The sequence below is a fragment of the Orcinus orca genome, chromosome 2, assembly GCF_937001465.1.
Source record: "Orcinus orca chromosome 2, mOrcOrc1.1, whole genome shotgun sequence".
In the NCBI taxonomy this organism is placed as follows: Eukaryota; Metazoa; Chordata; class Mammalia; order Artiodactyla; family Delphinidae; genus Orcinus; species Orcinus orca.
In genome coordinates this window covers 89,674,981-89,692,280 of record NC_064560.1, presented here as the reverse complement: position 1 = coordinate 89,692,280, position 17,300 = coordinate 89,674,981, and the positions used below count along the sequence as shown (strand labels likewise).

Below are 17,300 nucleotides of genomic sequence, written 5' to 3'. Positions count from 1 at the left end.
ATTTACTGAAACTCTTTTTTCATTCTCATTTCTCCCCCCTTTCCTTCCCTGATTTAGGTTTCTTGAGGTCCAGAAGCCCAGGCTCTGTAAGATGCTTCGTGTCCTGGCCTTCGCTTATCCCTACACCTGGGACTCCCTTCCCATCTTCTCCAGGGTAAGGGCCCGACTCCAACCCCTCTCTGCCTGTTGGCAGCATCAGGGAATCAATTGTGTCCTGAGCTCTGGGGGTCAGAGTGCCATCCTGGTCACAGTGGGACACACAAGAGTAGAGTCCCAGGTGCTCCTTTTTTTTTTTTTAATAAGTTTATTTTATTTATTTATTTTTGGCTGCATTGGGTCTTCCTTGCTGCACGTGGGCTTTCTCTAGCTGTGGTGAGCGGGGGCTACTCTTCATTGCAGTACGCGGGCTTCTCTTTGCAGTAGCTTCTCTTGTTGCAGAGCATGGGCTCTAGGCTCACGGGCTTCAGTAGTTGTGGCACGCGGGCTTAGCAGTTGTAGCTAGCAGGCTCTAGAGCACAGGCTCAGTAGTTGTGGCGCACGGGCTTAGTTGCTCTGCAGCACGTGGGATCTTCCCAGACCAGGGTTCGAACCCGTGTCCCCTGCATTGGCAGGCGGATTCTTAACCACTGCGCCACCAGGGAAGCCCCCCCACCCCAGATGCTCCTTTAATGGCACTTGCAGACTAGTTAAGAGACGGCATGAACACAGAGGCCCTGATGAACATAGGAGATGCACCAGTGGCCAGTGCTGACTGGGGGCTCAGGAGCAATCGCAGAGGGCTGGGCAGGGGAAGCAGCCTGGGGTTCAGTAGAGTGACCAGGAGAGCGGGCTCTGGAGGCAAATCTGTAATATTTACTCACTGCAAGACATTGGACGAGTTATCTTCCACCTCTGTGTCTTGATTTCCCTCATCTGTAAAATGGCCTGGTAATAACACCTCCTTTTGTCAGGCTGTGGGGAGGATTATATGAGACAATGTGTAAAGTGCTAGCTGGTGGTGAGAGTCCAGTAAATGCAGTATTATATATTATCATCAATTAGCATAGTAGTAGTAGTGAAGGAAAATGTATGAATGAAGGTCTTAAAGGATAGATGGGAATTAGATGGAGAACACAAAGGAAGAGGGTGTAGGAGGAAAGGCAAGAAGGGGGAAAGTTCAAATCCCAGTCCCACTGCTCACTGGCTGTGTGACCCTAGGCATTGAACAGAAGCTCTCTGAGCCTTGGTTTCCTCATCTTTATTTTTTTTTAATTTTTTATAAATTTATTTTATTTATTTATTTTTGGCTGTGTTGGGTCTTCGTTGCTGCACGTGGGCTTTCTCTAGTTGCAGCGAGCCAGGGCTGCTCTTTGTTGCGGTGCGCAGGCTTCTTATCGCAGTGGCTTCTCTTGCTGCAGAGCATGGGCTCTAGTCGCCCGGGCTTCAGTAGTTGTGGCACGCAGGCTCAGTAGTTGTGGCGCATGGGCTGAGTTGCTCTGCAGCATGTGGGATCTTCCCGGACCAGGGCTCGAACCCGTGTCCCCTGCATTGGCAGGCAGATTCTTAACCACTGCGCCACCAGGGAAGCCCTCCTCATCTTTAAATGAGGCTGACATCCTGTCCTTCACAGGGGGTAGAGGAGAATAATCAAATAAACAGAACTGATGGGCTCAGCAATGCCAAGCCCAGGCCCAGTGGGTGGAGTTCCCCTCCCAGAGGCAGCGTAAGGGTCTGCTGCATGAGGCCAGGATGGCAGGGCCCAGGGATAAAGGAGAGGGGTCGAGCTGGCTTCATTAGCTGAGGCACTGAGCGTGTGCTCCTGCTGAGTTCGTGTGGGCCTGGGGGGGACCCAGAGATGGGGATGCAGCCCATTTCCCTGAATCCTTCTTCGAGGACGCAGACCACACACAGGAAACCAGAGCAAAGAACAAGCCGGTCCCACAAGGCCACCAAAGCATACAGCACAGGTGCTTGCTATGATGAGCGCTGGGTGCTCCTGGCACTGCACCAGCCAGTGGGCAGCGGGGGAGGGGAGGGCTTACCCTAAATGGCGATGTGGCTGAGCACACAGGTTCTGGAATCAGCCTGACTTCACTGTTAGTTAGTGGTTTGCAAGTCACCCTCCAGCCCAGTTGCCTCATCTGCAAAATGGGGGGAATAGTGTCTGCCTTGTGGTCATTGTTGAGGCTCTGATGAAGTGGTGCACGTAAAAGGCCCGGCCTAGTGCCCTCCGTAGTGGTGGCTGCCGCCGCTATTTATAACAATCGTACAAAAACCGTACTGAACTCCACACCAGGGTAATGTCCATAATTAATAGTTTGTGATGATTCAGAAGGCCTTCCAAGGCCTTAAAGCCTTAATTAGGAGCATCAATTCAGGGGATCTGCTGGTTAGAAGTGAGCTCAAGTGTGAATAGGCCATTTTTTATGATACTTAACGTTTTAGCCCCAGGAAAAAAGTAGCGATATATCTAACTGGATTTTTCTTTTCCTTTAATTTTGTCTTCACTTCTGTTGTTTTCCTTTTCTTCCTTCCTTTCTTTCTTTCCTTTTTCTTTTCTTTTCTTTTTTTTTTTGGAATTAAATAATCCAAAGGCTCTCATGAGCGTGCAGGGGATTAAACTACAGTTGCCTTGGGTCTCAGTTGATCACACTCAGAACAGGAAGCTGCTCACACAGTCCCTGTGAGTTCCCTTTCCAAGCCTGTACAGAACTGGAGAGGGAACGGCCTTGGCCCACAGAGTCCACACATATGCGTGGGGATGTCTGCAGGCCTCCTCTCAAGACCTGACATACGTTCCTTCCTTCCTTCCTCTCTCTCTTTTTAAAAATTTTTACTTTATAATGAATATAGTTGATTAACAATGTTGTGTTAGTTTCAGGTATACAACAAAGTGATTCAGTGAGACATATACACGTATCTATTCTTTTTCAAGTTCTTTTCCCGTTTAGGTTATTATAGAATATTGAGTTCCCTGTGCTATATAGTATGTCCTTGTTGGTTATCTATTTTAAGACCTGACGTTTCTTTAAATACCTGCAGCTATTCCTCTTCCCTGGGGAGAGTGCACAGAACGAAGCCACCTTGTACCATCAGAAGCACATGGCCGTGACCCTCCTGGCCTCTTTTCTCTACTCCGCGCATCTGCCGGAGCGCCTGGCTCCTGGACGCTTCGACTACATCGGTGAGTGCCTGGTGGCCCCGATGCCCCTTGCCCTCCTGTCCAGGGAGGGTTCCCAATCCCTGACACCAGTGCACATAGTTGCAAAGAGAGGCCAGGGCAGGGAGAGAAGCAATTCTTCAGGAAGTTCTCCAGGCACAGACCAAGGTTAGTGAAATTGTAAGGTGACAGAGGCCAGGATGTACATAGCCAGTGGACGACCAGGGAGGATAGCGGAGGATGGAGAGGAGGTGGATCTAGGATTCTAAAGCATTTCCAGCAGGTATGAGGACAGGAGAGTCCCATTATTACCTAGAATGTGAAATCCCGTTATTAAAGGAACACGTAAGGCAGCCGTAAAGAGGAAGAGGAAAGACAGGGTACAGCTGGCTCTGAGAGTACCAGCTGGCAGGGAGGGGGCTGTGCTGAGGAGAGGAAAGCGTCTTTGTCTCATTCAGGTGGGTACGATGGGGCCAGGAATTGTGGTAGAGCTGTGGTTCTCAGGTATGGCCCCTGGACCAGCAGTCTCAGCATCACCTGGGAACATGCAGATTCTCGGTTCCCAGCCCCCAGACATCCCGTGTCTCAGAAGCTGTGTGATTCTCCAGGTGAGCCTGAGCTCACTCAAGTTAGAGAAGCCATGTGGTGGAGAAGAGGTGTTGGAACCACAGGGGTTTACACCTGCTGGCAGGGTTCCTTCCTCTCTGTCTAGGGAAGTGGGTGGCACTGCGGAACGTGTCTCCTCCACCCTGGCTCTGGGACTGGCTGGAGGAGGGACCCTTGGGCCACTTCTGGTGAGGCTGATGAGTCCTGGGATGAGAGCTCCTTAGATAAGCTACCAATACCATGGGGATTCAGATCCTCACTCCCAGGTGGCGGGCAGGAACCTCGGTTCTCCCCAAGCCCATTTTGTCCGTGGGTTTCCATCTTCTGCCCAAGACACATGGCCAGATTTTTCTTTGTTTGCTCTGATTAGAGTTTCATCTCCTTTACTTCTTCTCTCCTGCCAGAAGGGATTACAATGAGCAAAATGCTTAGAGGGCAGATTTCAAAAAAGGAGGCAGATGAGAGGGCCAGGGGATTGGAACCTGCCTAAGGAACCTGCCCAGCACGTCCACCGCCCCAGCTCCAGCCAGATGAAACAGAGGTGGTAGTGTACGAAGTCTGGGTGGGGGGGCCTTGTTTTGCCAGCTCTGGCTTCTTAATAACATTTTATTGACTCACCTCTATCCTGTCCTCTTGGGCCTAGAGCAGAAAGACACTCCTATGGGGGGAAATTGGCCAGACGGGCAGTTAGTAACAGATCTTTAACAAAGGGTTTGGAAAGTTCTCTGTCCCTAAATAACAGTCAGTCAGATGCTGGGCTCCCTCTCCAACGCCCACAGGAAGTTCCTCCCTATTCCTGCCAGGAGGGATTGTTGAAATCACTCTTCCTGCTGCAGGCACATTTCACATCTGTTCAGTGCTCGCGGCTCTTCTGTCTTTTGATCTCCTGCCCTAACAGAGACAGGTTTGTGCCTCAGTTGGTGAGCACAGCTGATCACCTCCTTCTGCTTGGCCCTGTGTCCTTAGAGTACTCGGCTCTCGCTGGATAAGGAACCACTTCGTTGCATCACACACAGATTTGGAAATTGGATACAGCCCAGTAGTATGGCTTGAGTGAGGCAGGGGGGGCCCCTCCAGACATACTTCCTCCCTGGGGGATGCAGTCTGGAGTGCTGGCAGCTCCCTGCCCTAAGGAACTCATTGGCCACCTACTCAACTCTCCTACATCCTCATTCCTGACTCTGTTCTTGTTCAGTTGGGCAGATGGCCAGGCTGGTCCCTTCTGTGGACACATTTATTGAATACTTACTCTGGGTTAAGTCCTGGGGGTACAACACTGAATTCTTTTTTTTTTTTTTTTTAACTGAAGGAGAATCTTTAACTCTTGTGTCGTATTAGCTAGGGCTGCCATGACAAAGAACCACAGACTGGGTGGCTGAAACAACAGCAATTTATTTTCCCATAATTCTGGAGGTTAGAAGTCTGAGATCAAGGGGACGGCAGGGTTGGTTTCTTCCAAGTCCTCTCTCCTTGGCTTGCCCATGGCCATCTCCATTTCTCTTCACATGGTCTCTCCTCTGTGTACGTGCATGTCTGCATCCTAATCTCCCCTTCTTAGAAGGACACCAATCAGAGTGGGTCCCACGCTAGTGACCTCATTTTAACTTAATTGTCTCTTAAAGACCTTATGTCCAAATACGATCACATTCTAAGGTACTGGGGGTTGGGACTTTCAACATATGAATTTGGGAGGGGGAGATACAACTCAGCCCGTGAAACATGGTTTCTGCAGGCTGTCCCCCAAAGCAATCCCCAGCCCTGGGCAATGGACTCCTTTTCTCACCAATCACCAAGTCAGCACATCCCTGCTTACTCCAACCACCCTGCACTGGACTCCCACCCTCTGGGGATGCATACATGGTGACTGGGGTCCTGTAAGTTATCGGAGAGGAAGAGCCCCTGGTTGTGTCTGGGATTAAGCAGCAGTGGGGAGAGGAGCACCTCATAAGAGGCCAACAGAAAATTTGGCTGGCTTCTCCTTTGGGATTGAAGTCAGAATCTGAGCTGATCAGTGACAGCTCTCAAGAGGTAACCTTTGGCAGAACTTTTTCATGTGAAAAACAGGACTGGTGGATAAGTTGTTTTAAAAATGGATTTGGTTTGCTCTGATGGCCCTTTTATTTTTCTCATACTACATTTTAAAAATAAATTTTAAAAGTATATATTATATATTACATAACACCCTAATTTCAAGTATATGATTCAATGATTTTTTAGTAAATTTACCACATTGTACGACCGTCACCATATAGGAGTTTTAGAACATTTTCATCACCCCAGTAAGATCCTCTGTGCCCATGTACTATTAATCCCAACTCCCACCCCCGCCTGAAGCAACCACTACTCTATTTTCTGTCTCTGTGGAGTTCCCTTTTCTGGACATTTGATATAAATGGAATCATACAATTTATGGTCTTTGGTATCTGGCTTCTTTCCCACCATATAGTGTTTTTAGCATGCATGCCATAGCATGTATCAGTCCATTCCTATTTTATTGCTGATCTTGGTGGTCTTTTGTGTGTCTGCTATAGGTCATAGTCACCAGCTGTTTCATGTGTGTGTGATCCTAGCCACACACATGCAGATGGAAGCCATCCTTCTGGACAAGACTCTAAGGAAGGAATGGCTCCTGGCCCACTCCAGGCCCCTGTTGTTCTCTCAGATAGCCGGAGCCATACTTCTGTGCCTCATCTTCAGCCTCAGCAACATAATTTATTTCTCAGCTGCTCTGTATCGGATTCCTGAGCCAGAATTACATAAAAAAGAAACGTAATTCAGACCATAAGCTTTCTGTGCCAAGTGTCAACATTAAGCTACAAGTTCCTAACCACCATAAGCCAGTGTCAAGGTACCAGTTTATAGTGGCCTAAGATATTTATAATGGTTGGTGTCTTGGCATTTTTGAATGGATTCATGTCAATAAGGTATTGACATGGGGACATTTCTCTAGACGTGCATTGGTTCCGTATGTGTGGTTTTAAAAGGGGAACGTGGGTTCAAGTAAGTCCTTATTCAGGCCAATCATTAATATTTCATTTAGTTTTAGTTTTGTTTTTGTTTTGTTTTTTGTAGTACGCGGGCCTCTCACTGTTGCGGCCTCTCCCGTTGCGGAGCACAGGCTCCGGATGCGCAGGCTCAGCGGCCATGGCTCACTGGGCCCAGCCGCTCTGCAGCATGTGGGATCTTCCCGGACCGGGGCACGAACCCATGTCCCCTGCATCGGCAGACAGACTCTCAACCACTGCGCCACCAGGGAAGCCCCTCATTTAGTTTTTAATTTATTTAAAGTGAGTTCTCCAATCCCATTTAAACAATTGGATTAAGCATACCTCCCTTGTAGCTCTACTATGAAATAGTTGGATTAAGCTTTACTACCCTTGTAGTATTACTCTTGCAGAATGCAACGTGCTTCATCTGATGAGTTTCATGTCACAAAGCCTCTCCCAAGAGCTCCCACAGTGGGAAGAGAATGAGCTGGAAAGCTCAGTAGGGGAACCTGAGAAAGAGTAAGTTGGGTCTGTGGGAGCCCTGGGGGCTGGGAAGGCAATTCCAGAATGAAGAAACCTGGCTTGGGGAGCGGTCTTCTTCCTTTCCCCACCTAGTGAAGGGAATGAACAGAAAGAGAGTCCTCTTTTCCTACAAGTACATTCTTTTTCACAATGCAAGGTTCCCACGTCATGATAGATTTGGATTTTCTTACAAGTCCACAGCCTGTGGCTAAGTGTTATGTGTTCTGTTTTGCTCTGTTTTCTTGTCACCAGTTTGATGCTGCCAAGTATTACAGAGCACAGGAAAAATGTGTTGCCCAGTGGGCATTGGCTGAGTCAATCCCAATTGGTTGTGCTTGTCTGTCACCTTTTAAGCCAATGACATCACGATATTTGGGGAGGTTATACATTTGATGTTGCTTCAGCATTTCATATATGCTGCTGAGTTTCGTGTTCACGTGCAGAGGATGCTAAAGACCTTGCCAAAGGGATGGAAACACTCGGTGAGCTTGTGACAGATGTAGATTCCCCAGGCAAACCAGGAGATGCTGCTTTACTGGTTTAAAATGTTGGTTTCCTGGAGACAATCTACACTGGAGAAAGTCCCCCAGGTGATTCTGAGTCAAGGAGGGCCATGGGCCAAACTTGCAGAAATGCTGATGTCACAAACTCCAGAAGGTACTGAGCCTATCAGCTTTGTTTTGATTGGTCTAACTTTTAGCAACCCACCACCTAAGAATGTGTCCCCTGCTTTCTACTCTGTGGAGTATTACAAAACACTGAGTATTTTCTCACCTGTTGCATCACTAATTAAAGTTCACCGTTTCATGATGTTTTCGGAGAGTACAGAAATGCTGACACAAAACAGTTTTTAACAGAAGCCCATCACCCCCTGTTGTGCACTTGTCTGATGACTTAAGGGGCCATCCATCACAATGCGGGATCCTCTTTTGCTGACTCAGGAGCACCCCCATATCTTAGTATGCTGCCTCTATGGTTTACTGGCGCAGACACTCGAATGGCCTTATAAATAGATCATCGTCCAATCTTCTGAGGACAAGTAACAATTTCCATTGGATGCGAGTGGTCAAGAAATATGATTTCATTCGTTTGATTATCTGTTTACTTCCTCTGGGGAAGGCACACTGATAAAATTATATGGGCTGGTAAATTTGGGGTACATTCATTGCCAGCTACATGACAAAATTTGTTTTTTTGGCAAGAGGCTGACATTGTTAGTGGAATCTTACTCCAGCAGGGTCTGTGGGCTTCCGTTTCATGTTATTGTAACTTCAGTCTTATGGTGAACAAAGGTACAAAGTTTAAATACTCCATTCTAGTAGTGCCAAAGGCATGAAGGCTTTTAAATTCTCTTGTTTATAGAGAGTAAAATAAGGTTCTTCATTTAGCTCAGAAGTAGTTGAAAGATAACGGGTGACTAATTTGAAGGACTTTTAGATTATTTAATTTAATCTTTGGTTACGTTGCTTTTTCAGCGTGCCTAATGATGAAAATGAAATGTTAAATCAACAAAATAAGACCAGGTGTTTCATAACGTTTTTATAAGTTTGGTAAACTTAGTCCCATTGTATACTTTTGGACAGTGTTACAAACTGCTGTCTCCAAAGGCAGCGGGGGAGCGACGGGGGAGAGAATTCCTAAAGAGACGTATTTCTTCCCCCTCCTCCTGCTTGAGAAACACTACTATAAAATTTGCCAGTCATTTTTGTTGTGAGAAAACTCAGATATGTTTGAATGAGGCCATTTTGTCAATTGCCCCAGAGTTTCATTTTCCTTCGCTCAGTTCTTAGAAAGGAACTCTCCCGCTTCTTTCTAAGGACATGAATTTGTCATTGTTGATTAGAATTAGAAGTGGGATGTTTAGAAGCCTTTTGAGTACAAAGTGATTTAAATATTTGGTCTGCTGCAATCTTTCTCAAAGTGTTTTTTGTGGAAGGAACTCAGCTCCCAGGAGATGTTCTGAGGAAGGTAGGGTGGGGAAGAATGATGCTGTTTTCGGATGCATTGGAGAAAACTTTCCTTTGGATCTGCCGTGTCCCACATTTGTTGTGGGCATGGTACCCTTTTTATATGAAACAGCTATTAACACTGTATAACAACACTTTATAACATATTGTTGAATGCCAGCCTCTGATTTTCCAGTCGACAATCCATTATGGATGAAAAGGCAGAGACCTATGTCCAAACTCAGAGATGTTCTTCCAACTTATACTAATGTCTGGTTTTCTTAAACTGTGTGGAAGAAAAAATAAAATAAAATGTATTTATTATAGGAAAGTCCTTCCGTTTCTCACTTGTCTTGGTTATATTTCACCTACCCCACTGCAAACATGTTCATTCATCACGAGAAATAGATTCCTGTACGTGTGTTTTGTTAAGTCATTCAGTGAACATTTATTTAGTGCTTGGTATATATAGAACAAACACCGTCCTAGGAGTTGGGGATACAGAAGAGAACAAAACCCAAACCATCCTTCCCTCATGGAGCTGATGTTCTACGTCAGTCAGTAGGACAAGAGATATAGATAAATTCAGATAATGGTAAGTGCTTAGAAAATAAGCCTGGGACTTCCCTAGTGGCGCAGTGATTTAGAATCCTCCTGCCAATGCAGGGGACACGGGTTCGAGCCCTGGTCCGGGAAGATCCCACATGCCGTGGAGCAACTAAGCCCACGCGCCACAGCTGCCGAGCCTGCGCTCTAGAGCCCACGAGCCACAACTACTGAAGGCAGTGAGCCACACCTACTGAAGCCCGCACACCTAGAGCCTGTGCTCCGCAACAAAAGAAGCCCATGCACCGCAACGAAGAGTAGCCCCCCCGCTGGCTGCAACTAGAGAAAGCCGCGTGCAGCAACAAAGAACCAACACAGCCAAAAATAAATAAATAAATAAATTTATAAAAAAAGAAAAGAAAAGAAGCCTGGTGAGGGACTAGGGAGGGGTGGGGTGGGGCAGCTGAGATAGGATGGGCACTCTGATAAACTGGTATTTGAGGAGAGACTTGATGGGTGAAGAAGCCAGCATGTGGGGGAGAGTATTTCAGGTCCAGGTAGCTGTAAGTGCAAAGGCCCTAAGGCCAGTGAGCGTTTGTCTTATTGGAAGGATAGAAATCAGGCCACTCATTCCTGAAATGTATAGCTCCAGAAGACATCGGCATGACTCAGAGAATTATGAAATTTCTCCTGAATGTTCCTCCCGGGAGATTGCCCAGGGGGTTTTCCTATGGCCCCTTGGTATTTGTATGAATTCTTCAACTCTGTAATAAACGTACTTCAGCAAATGGTTGTCACACACATTCTCTCCGTGTTGAGAAACGGGTTTCTAAAACTGGCTTACATGTTGTCTCCTCCAGAGCATGGAACCGCGAGCCTCAAAGAAAATTTAATCTAGCCTTTAAAATGTGTGATGATGTAAAATGCACATGCGCAGGGCGCAGATGCACAGATGAAGAAGACTCACGGAGGGTGCTGGGGGTGGGCGTGGTCCTGGAGTTTTGAATTTTTATCAGAAGCCCCAGGTGATTTTTAATACCATAAGGGAGTTTAAGAAGCACTGATATAGTCCAACCATTCTCTCTCTCTCTCTTTTTTTTTTTTGGACATAATTTCATAGTTAGAGAAGTGTTGCTAAATAGTACAAAGAATTCCCAGGTACTTTTCACCCTTCCCCTTTTCGATATTTATATTACTCTCTAACAGTGAGAAACCTGGTTCCCATTATCCACAATGTATTTACTTATTTGCTCAATCCTGGAATGTACAGAATGTCCTTTCAGAACTACTAATCCATGTCTTCAAAAAGGCCAACTAATTAGAATTCAATATATGTTTCAAGTTTTTTCTATCTTGAGCCTGAGGTCATATACTTAGTCTAAATAGTCTAAATACCTTGGGTAAGTGATAGCTCCCCTTCTGTGTATGTTATTCATTTGAAGTTCTGTTCAGATCTTTTGTGGTTTTTTGTATCAATTGTACACCCTCCCCCAAGCTTGTTGATTTTACTGCTTTGTTGTTGTTGCTTGAGCTTGTAAGGCATTAACATCCAATCATTCATTTTACAGATGGCCTGGGGAGAGAGTCACATGGCCTGGGGATGTGAGATTATGTTGCCAAAGCCACTGAAGCCTTGGGTGTGCTGAGTGTGTTGGATGCTCACAGGCATCCTGTCTCCAGCTTACCACCTTTCCTCAAACACTCTGGGCTTTGGTAATTTCTGGTGCTTGCTGGTTATTAGGTTCCCACAGCTGGATGTGTTTAGCTGGGAGATTGGATTAATTATGGTTTCAAATCTCTGTAGTATCAACCCCTCTTCAGTGATTTGCGTAAGATCCTCCCAGTACAGTTTCTTATAAAGTTAAACTTACGATGACCGCAAGACCAGCAATCCCACCCAAGAGAAATGAAAATATCTATGTCTACATAGATAACTTTACGCAAATAATTATACCAGTTTCATTCATCATCGCCAAAAAGTGGAAACAGCTTAAATGTTCATCAACTAGTGAATGGGTAGATTGTCATACAATGGAATACTAATCAGCAAAGAAAAGGGAAAAAATTATTGACAGATGCAAAACATGGATAGAATCTCAAAAGCATTATGCTGAGTTAAAAAAGAGACATTCTGGAAAAGACAGAAATCTAAGGAAAGAAATCAGAAAAGTGGTTGCCAAGGGCTGGGGATAGGGGAAGGTGATCGCGAAGGGTCAGCACAAGGAATTTTCAGTGTGATGGGAATATTATACATTTGATTATGGCAGTAGTTACAGGATGGTGTATGTTTGTCAAATATATACACGGGACAAATAAAAAGGGTGAATTTTATTGCACGTAAATTATACCACAATAAACCTGATCTTTAAAAAAGCCTCCCAGTTGTACTCTCTACCCCTCTTCTACCCTCACCCTGGTCTGGATCTCTAATTCTAGGGGAAAATGCAAATCTTTTACCAGCTGTGGGGAGTGCTTGACCATTTTTGAACAGAGAAAATGATATAATGAATTGGCATTAAAAGTTAAGTCAGTGAGCTTTAATAAGGATATAGATGAGTGAGAAAGAAGAAACTGGCCAAAAGAAAAGCTGGGGGTGGTGTATTGTAACTGGGCCCTCCATTGGGGTGTTCTGTGAAGGGATGGGTTCATTCATTCCTTCAAACATGTATGGAACGTCTTCATTGCTGGGCACGGGGGATGCAACAGCGCCATCTATTGAGGATGTGGGGATAAGCTGGTAGAGGAGACTAATAAGCAGCGATTGAAAATTGGGATGCGAGCTCCGAAGCAAATCAACAGGTGCAGTGACTGGAGGAGTGCAGCGCACTGTGGATAGAGAACAGGGGTCCAGCATCCAGAGCAGGGTCGTTGGCAGAAGATCTGCTGAGAACTGAGGGTAAGGAGGCATTGTCGGAGGAAGGGAGGGAGGAGAGCTTAACAGCAGAGGGAATGGTGTGTGAGCCCAGTGTGTTCAGGGCACTGAAGGTCATCATGGCTGGAGGGATGCAAGGGGAAATGATAAGTGATGAGCTTGGAGAGGAAGAGCCCCAGGGCCTGTTGAGGGTCTCCAGCAATGGGAACTACTGTAGTATTACAAGCAGGGGAATGATATGATCAGATCTGTGATTTAGTGGTGAGCTGGTTGCAAAATGGAACCAGGATTGGAAGATGGCAGCAGGGAAGCCTGTTAGGATACTGTTGCAGTCATCCAGACAAGAGATGGTAGTGGCCAAGGAGACAGAGAGGAGGGGTTTGAAAGTTATTTAGTTGGTAGAATTGTCAAGATTTGGTGACTGAACGTTGGAACAGAAGGAGAGGCAGAATGCAAAGATGGTACCTTGTGGTGGGTGGATAGATGGTGATGCCATCCACTGAGGGAGAATAGGTTCAGGGGAAGAGATCAGGATGTGTTAGGTGTGAGGTGCCTGTGGGGCACCCAGGTGGACAATTCAGTAGGCTGTTGGACATATGACTCTGGAGCTCAGAAGAGCAAATGTGAGGTCATAGGAATGGTTGGGAGTGTCTGCAGAGAGGGCACAGCTAGTGACCACCAGGTGAAAACCCTAAGCCACAGTATTTAAGGGAGAAAAAAGAACTCACAGATGAGGCTGAGAAAGAGGGGTTAGAAAGCTAGGAGGTAAAACAAAGGCACAGGAAGAGAGGAATGGGAAATTTTTTTAGTGTGTTAAGAGGTCAAGTAAGATAAGGGTGGGGAAGGATCAAATAGATTTAGCATCCGTGAGGTGGTGTTCTTGGTGAGAAGAGTTCCAGCGGAAAGACTGAGGCCAAAGCCAGGCTGCAGTGTAATTAAGAGGTAAGTGGCCAGCAGCCCAGCCCAATTCCTAAATAATACAGACCTCTCATTTGACAACAAATAAAGTTCTAATGGTTCAAAGACTTAAACATAAAAACCAAAGCAATAAAAGCACTAGGAAAAATAAAAGATTAAAAAAATTTATCTTAGAGTGGGGAAGACTTTTTTCTAGTATGGCACAAAACAGAAGCCCCAAAAGAAAAGGCTGATAAATTTGGCTACCTTAAGTTTTTTCTTAAGCTGTCACAAAACAACATAAACTAATTAAAATAAAAACCAAGTAATGAACTATACAAATCTTTGAACTCAGATTTTGGATGAGGACCAATTTTCTTAATATGTGAAGAGCTTTTACAAATCAATATGAAAAACCCAATAGAATAAGAAGGCAAAGGATATGAACGTAGTTCTCAAAGAAGGAAACACAAATGGCGGTCTCATACATGGCTGGTGGGATTGTGCCTTTGGACAACCTTTATGGAGGACAATTTGGCAATACCTGTGAAATATTACATACACATATACTCTTTAACACAGCCATTCTGTGTAAAATGATGAATTTCCAAGTTTATTCACTGTATGTTTGTAACAGCAGAGATTGGAACCATCTTTATGTGGAACATTATGGGCCGAGGATATTATGTGTATCCTTACTGGTGTCTGGTCCTATAGGAAGTTGAGGAGATGGGACTACAGTTCCATGAGAGCACAGATGTAGATGCCTATTTGATAGTCATTGGTTTAGGCGTAAAGGTCGAAGTGAGATAGAATCAGTTCATCTTAGAAAAGACTGGTTCTGGAAAGAGCTGGAGGTTTTAGAGAGGGAGATCCCAGGAAGGTTGAGGAAGAGACAGAAAGGAAGCCAAGGTGTTGTGATGCTCTGGAAGCCAGAGAGGGAGTCTGAGACTCTGCGCAGGGTACAGCCCAAGGATAGGACACTCCTGGGCCGGAACGACACTGCTGACTTATGAATCAACCCTGGATTTGCCCTTCCACTGGACTTCTTGTGCTGTGGGAGAAGAAACTCTCAGTGTCCTCCTCAGAAAATTCAAGGGGTTGTATTTTCTAATATTTGAGCTCCGCTTCCCCCTCCAGCCCTGAAGCCCAGACACGCAGACAGCCTTTGACCTTTCTGCGTCGGTCGCCTAGGAGACGAGCGCCTCTCCGGGAGACACGCGCCTCTCCGGGAGACGCAGGCGCTTCCTGAGGCCACGCCCCTTTCCCGCAGGCGGGCGCTGATTGGCCCGTTTGAAATGCGCCGGGCGCGAGCTCACCTGGTCCCGGAGCTGCTTCTCCAGGCTTTTCTGAGCGCCACGCCTGAGCTGCCGAGCGCCGGTGCCCGCGGCCGGTCCCTGCGGCCCGCCGTCCTCGCCAGCCCGCCCGACCGAGTCCGGCGTCCCGCTCGCACGTCTGGGCAGCGCGGAGCCTGCTGCCATGAAGCCAGCGTGAGTACCGGGCCGCGGAGCCGGGGCCGGCGTCTCCTGCCGCCGCAGCAGGCCCCGGGACACGCCGTCGGTACCGAGCCCCGCGTCTCCCGGGCCGCGGCCCCCAAAGTGGGAGGGACCCCCTATCAGGACCGCCCAGGGGGAGCCCGGGCGCGGAGACCCCGTCCGCGTCGACCCCGTCCGGCTCCCCGCCGCCCGGAGTCGGGCGCCCGGCTCGCCGCCCTCGCTTCACTCGGCCAGGAAATGTCGGCCCCAAGTTGGGAGGAGGGGGAAGTTTGGGCGGCAACCCCAGTTCGGGTTAGCCAGGTCGCCCTCCACCTGGCTCCGGGACCGCCGCCTCAACCCTTTCTTAAGTTTCCCTTTCCATCCCCGGCCGCCCGCACCCACGGGTTGCATTTTGCGGAGTTAGTGCGGGCCGGGGGTCGTCTCATGGGTGCGCCGAGTGTTGTGTCCTGGAGTTGGGGTTGGGTAGGTGGTCTCAGCCCCCGGAGAGCCCCGGCGTCCGAGCGCACTGCGTGATTTTCTTAGCCTAGCGCGGTAGCCTGAGGGCCGCGACCACCCCCGGGTGAAGGCCAGTTATTTTGCTCTGTTCTTGGGTCTCAGACAGCCCCGCCGCCGACACAAAAGCCGACGCCCACATTCCTCACGGAGTCGGTGACGTTTGCAGCTCAGCCTAATTCCTTGACTGCTGCTGGGTAACGAAATACTTGTGCAAAGAAGAGGGCTGCCTTTATAATTAGCACCATCACGTAGCTAGTCCTTTGCAAAGGCAACTTGTTTTCTTAAGAGGCTAAAGTCGAAATCGTTGGGGAAAAATGTTGAGTTTAAGTAAACCTACCGTAATATTTTGCACTTAAAACACGACTTTGCTTGTTTCATCTGGGAAGGGGTTGAAGAAGTATTTTAATAACCTAAAATCTAAGCCAGTAATTTCACTTAGTGTTAAATGTTTTTCTAGTCTATAGATAAATGGGGGAAAGGGGAGAGTGGCATGCTAGAGAAATGGTGAATAAAGCAAAATATCTTTTTCTACTGTCGCTACTTAAGAGAGCACGAAATTGCAGTTTGGGGACCACATTTTGTTTGAGGACAAAGGATGATAGTTTTGAGACTTCAGTAATCCCTTGTTGCTTGAAAGTAAAGACAAATCTTGATGAAAGAATGGATTCCTCCATCTGTATTTTTATAATTTATTGAAGTTAATCACTTGTCAGTCTGCCTTGGCAGTGGGCTGTTGGCACGGCGTGTGTGCTTATGTACCTACGAAAATGACTTTCGAGATAAGTGTGGTCAACTATCTGTAGATTTTTCAAATCTGTAGTGTCTGTAAAATTGTTGCTCAATGGGCTTCCCTGGTGGCGCAGTGGTTGAGAGTCCGCCTGCCGATGCAGGGGACGTGGGTTCGTGCCCCGGTCTGGGAGGATCCCACATGCCGCGGAGCGGCTGGGCCCGTGAGCCATGGCCGCTGAGCCTGCGCGTCTGGAGCCTGTGCTCCGCAACGGGAGAGGTCACAGCAGTGAGAGGCCCGCGTAAATTGCTGCTCAAGAGAATAAGCTATTTTACATACAGAACTATAAATAGATATTAAAAAACAGAATCCAACTAGGTAAATTTTAAAGATCTTACCGGCTTTTTTCAATGATTCATGAATCAGGCAGCATCCTATCTAGCACACAGAAAGGTGCTCCTAAGAGCTGTACAAAATGGAAGTTTTTTTATAGGCAGAGGGGGATGGAACAAGGGAATTATACTAGCAATGAGTGGATTGTCTGTGGCAAGGTGAACATCATTTAGTGGATGGCGGGGGTCTATCAGGCAGATTACCTCACTAGCGCTGACCAGGTGATTCCAGATTGACTGGTTTAAGATTCTACTGGGAGAGGTTGGAACTATAAGTTAGGTAAGAAGACTCAGTTTGGTGATGTGGGGCTTAGCACAGGTGACCCCATTTGGGGCCTGTTATCTCTATTTTTTAGTAGCAAAAATGTCTCCTAAGCCAAATTTTAATTACTTTTGGGTTATCCATGCCACAAACACTCTTCTACTGAGGAAATTTATTCTTATTCATGTTATTTGGGATATAGTGTTGTGGAACTGCTAAAGAATAATTTTATAAACCCTAGGAAGGTCATCTCTGTATGAATTACAGGTGAAGTTTTTATATGTTAGTGTTGAACTGAAATGTTTTTGTATCTATGACCAGGAGAACTAAGACACCCAGGAAACCACCAGTGAAAAAAGGATCCCAAACGAGTCTTAAAGACCCCGTTGGGGTAAGGTCTCCCTGTGAATTTG

General features: G+C 46.8%; 2 protein-coding genes across 12 annotated transcripts in view; both read left to right on the top strand.

The window, feature by feature from the left end:
* The window catches only part of PAQR5 (progestin and adipoQ receptor family member 5), a 90,309-nt gene extending 79,775 nt beyond the window's left edge, over positions 1-10,534 (top strand). For all 5 annotated transcript variants that reach the window (XM_004276242.3, XM_049706963.1, XM_049706960.1 and 2 more), the window contains 3 exons: positions 58-154; positions 3,022-3,163; positions 6,277-10,534. In XM_004276242.3, the coding sequence (XP_004276290.1) occupies positions 58-154; positions 3,022-3,163; positions 6,277-6,518 (481 nt within the window). In that variant the 3' untranslated portion in view covers positions 6,519-10,534. The remainder of the gene's footprint in view (positions 1-57; positions 155-3,021; positions 3,164-6,276) is intronic.
* Positions 10,535-13,996: 3,462 nt separating this feature from the next.
* The window catches only part of KIF23 (kinesin family member 23), a 33,400-nt gene continuing 30,096 nt past the window's right edge, over positions 13,997-17,300 (top strand). For 5 of the 7 annotated variants that reach the window (XM_033439963.2, XM_033439965.2, XM_033439964.2 and 2 more), the window contains exons 1-2: positions 14,860-15,005; positions 17,209-17,278. In XM_033439963.2, coding sequence (XP_033295854.1) covers positions 14,995-15,005; positions 17,209-17,278 — 81 coding nt within the window. In that variant the 5' untranslated portion in view covers positions 14,860-14,994. Of the gene's footprint in view, positions 15,006-17,208; positions 17,279-17,300 lie in introns of all 7 variants that reach the window. The other 2 variants (XM_004276243.2, XM_033439961.2) reach the window with 2 other exon arrangements.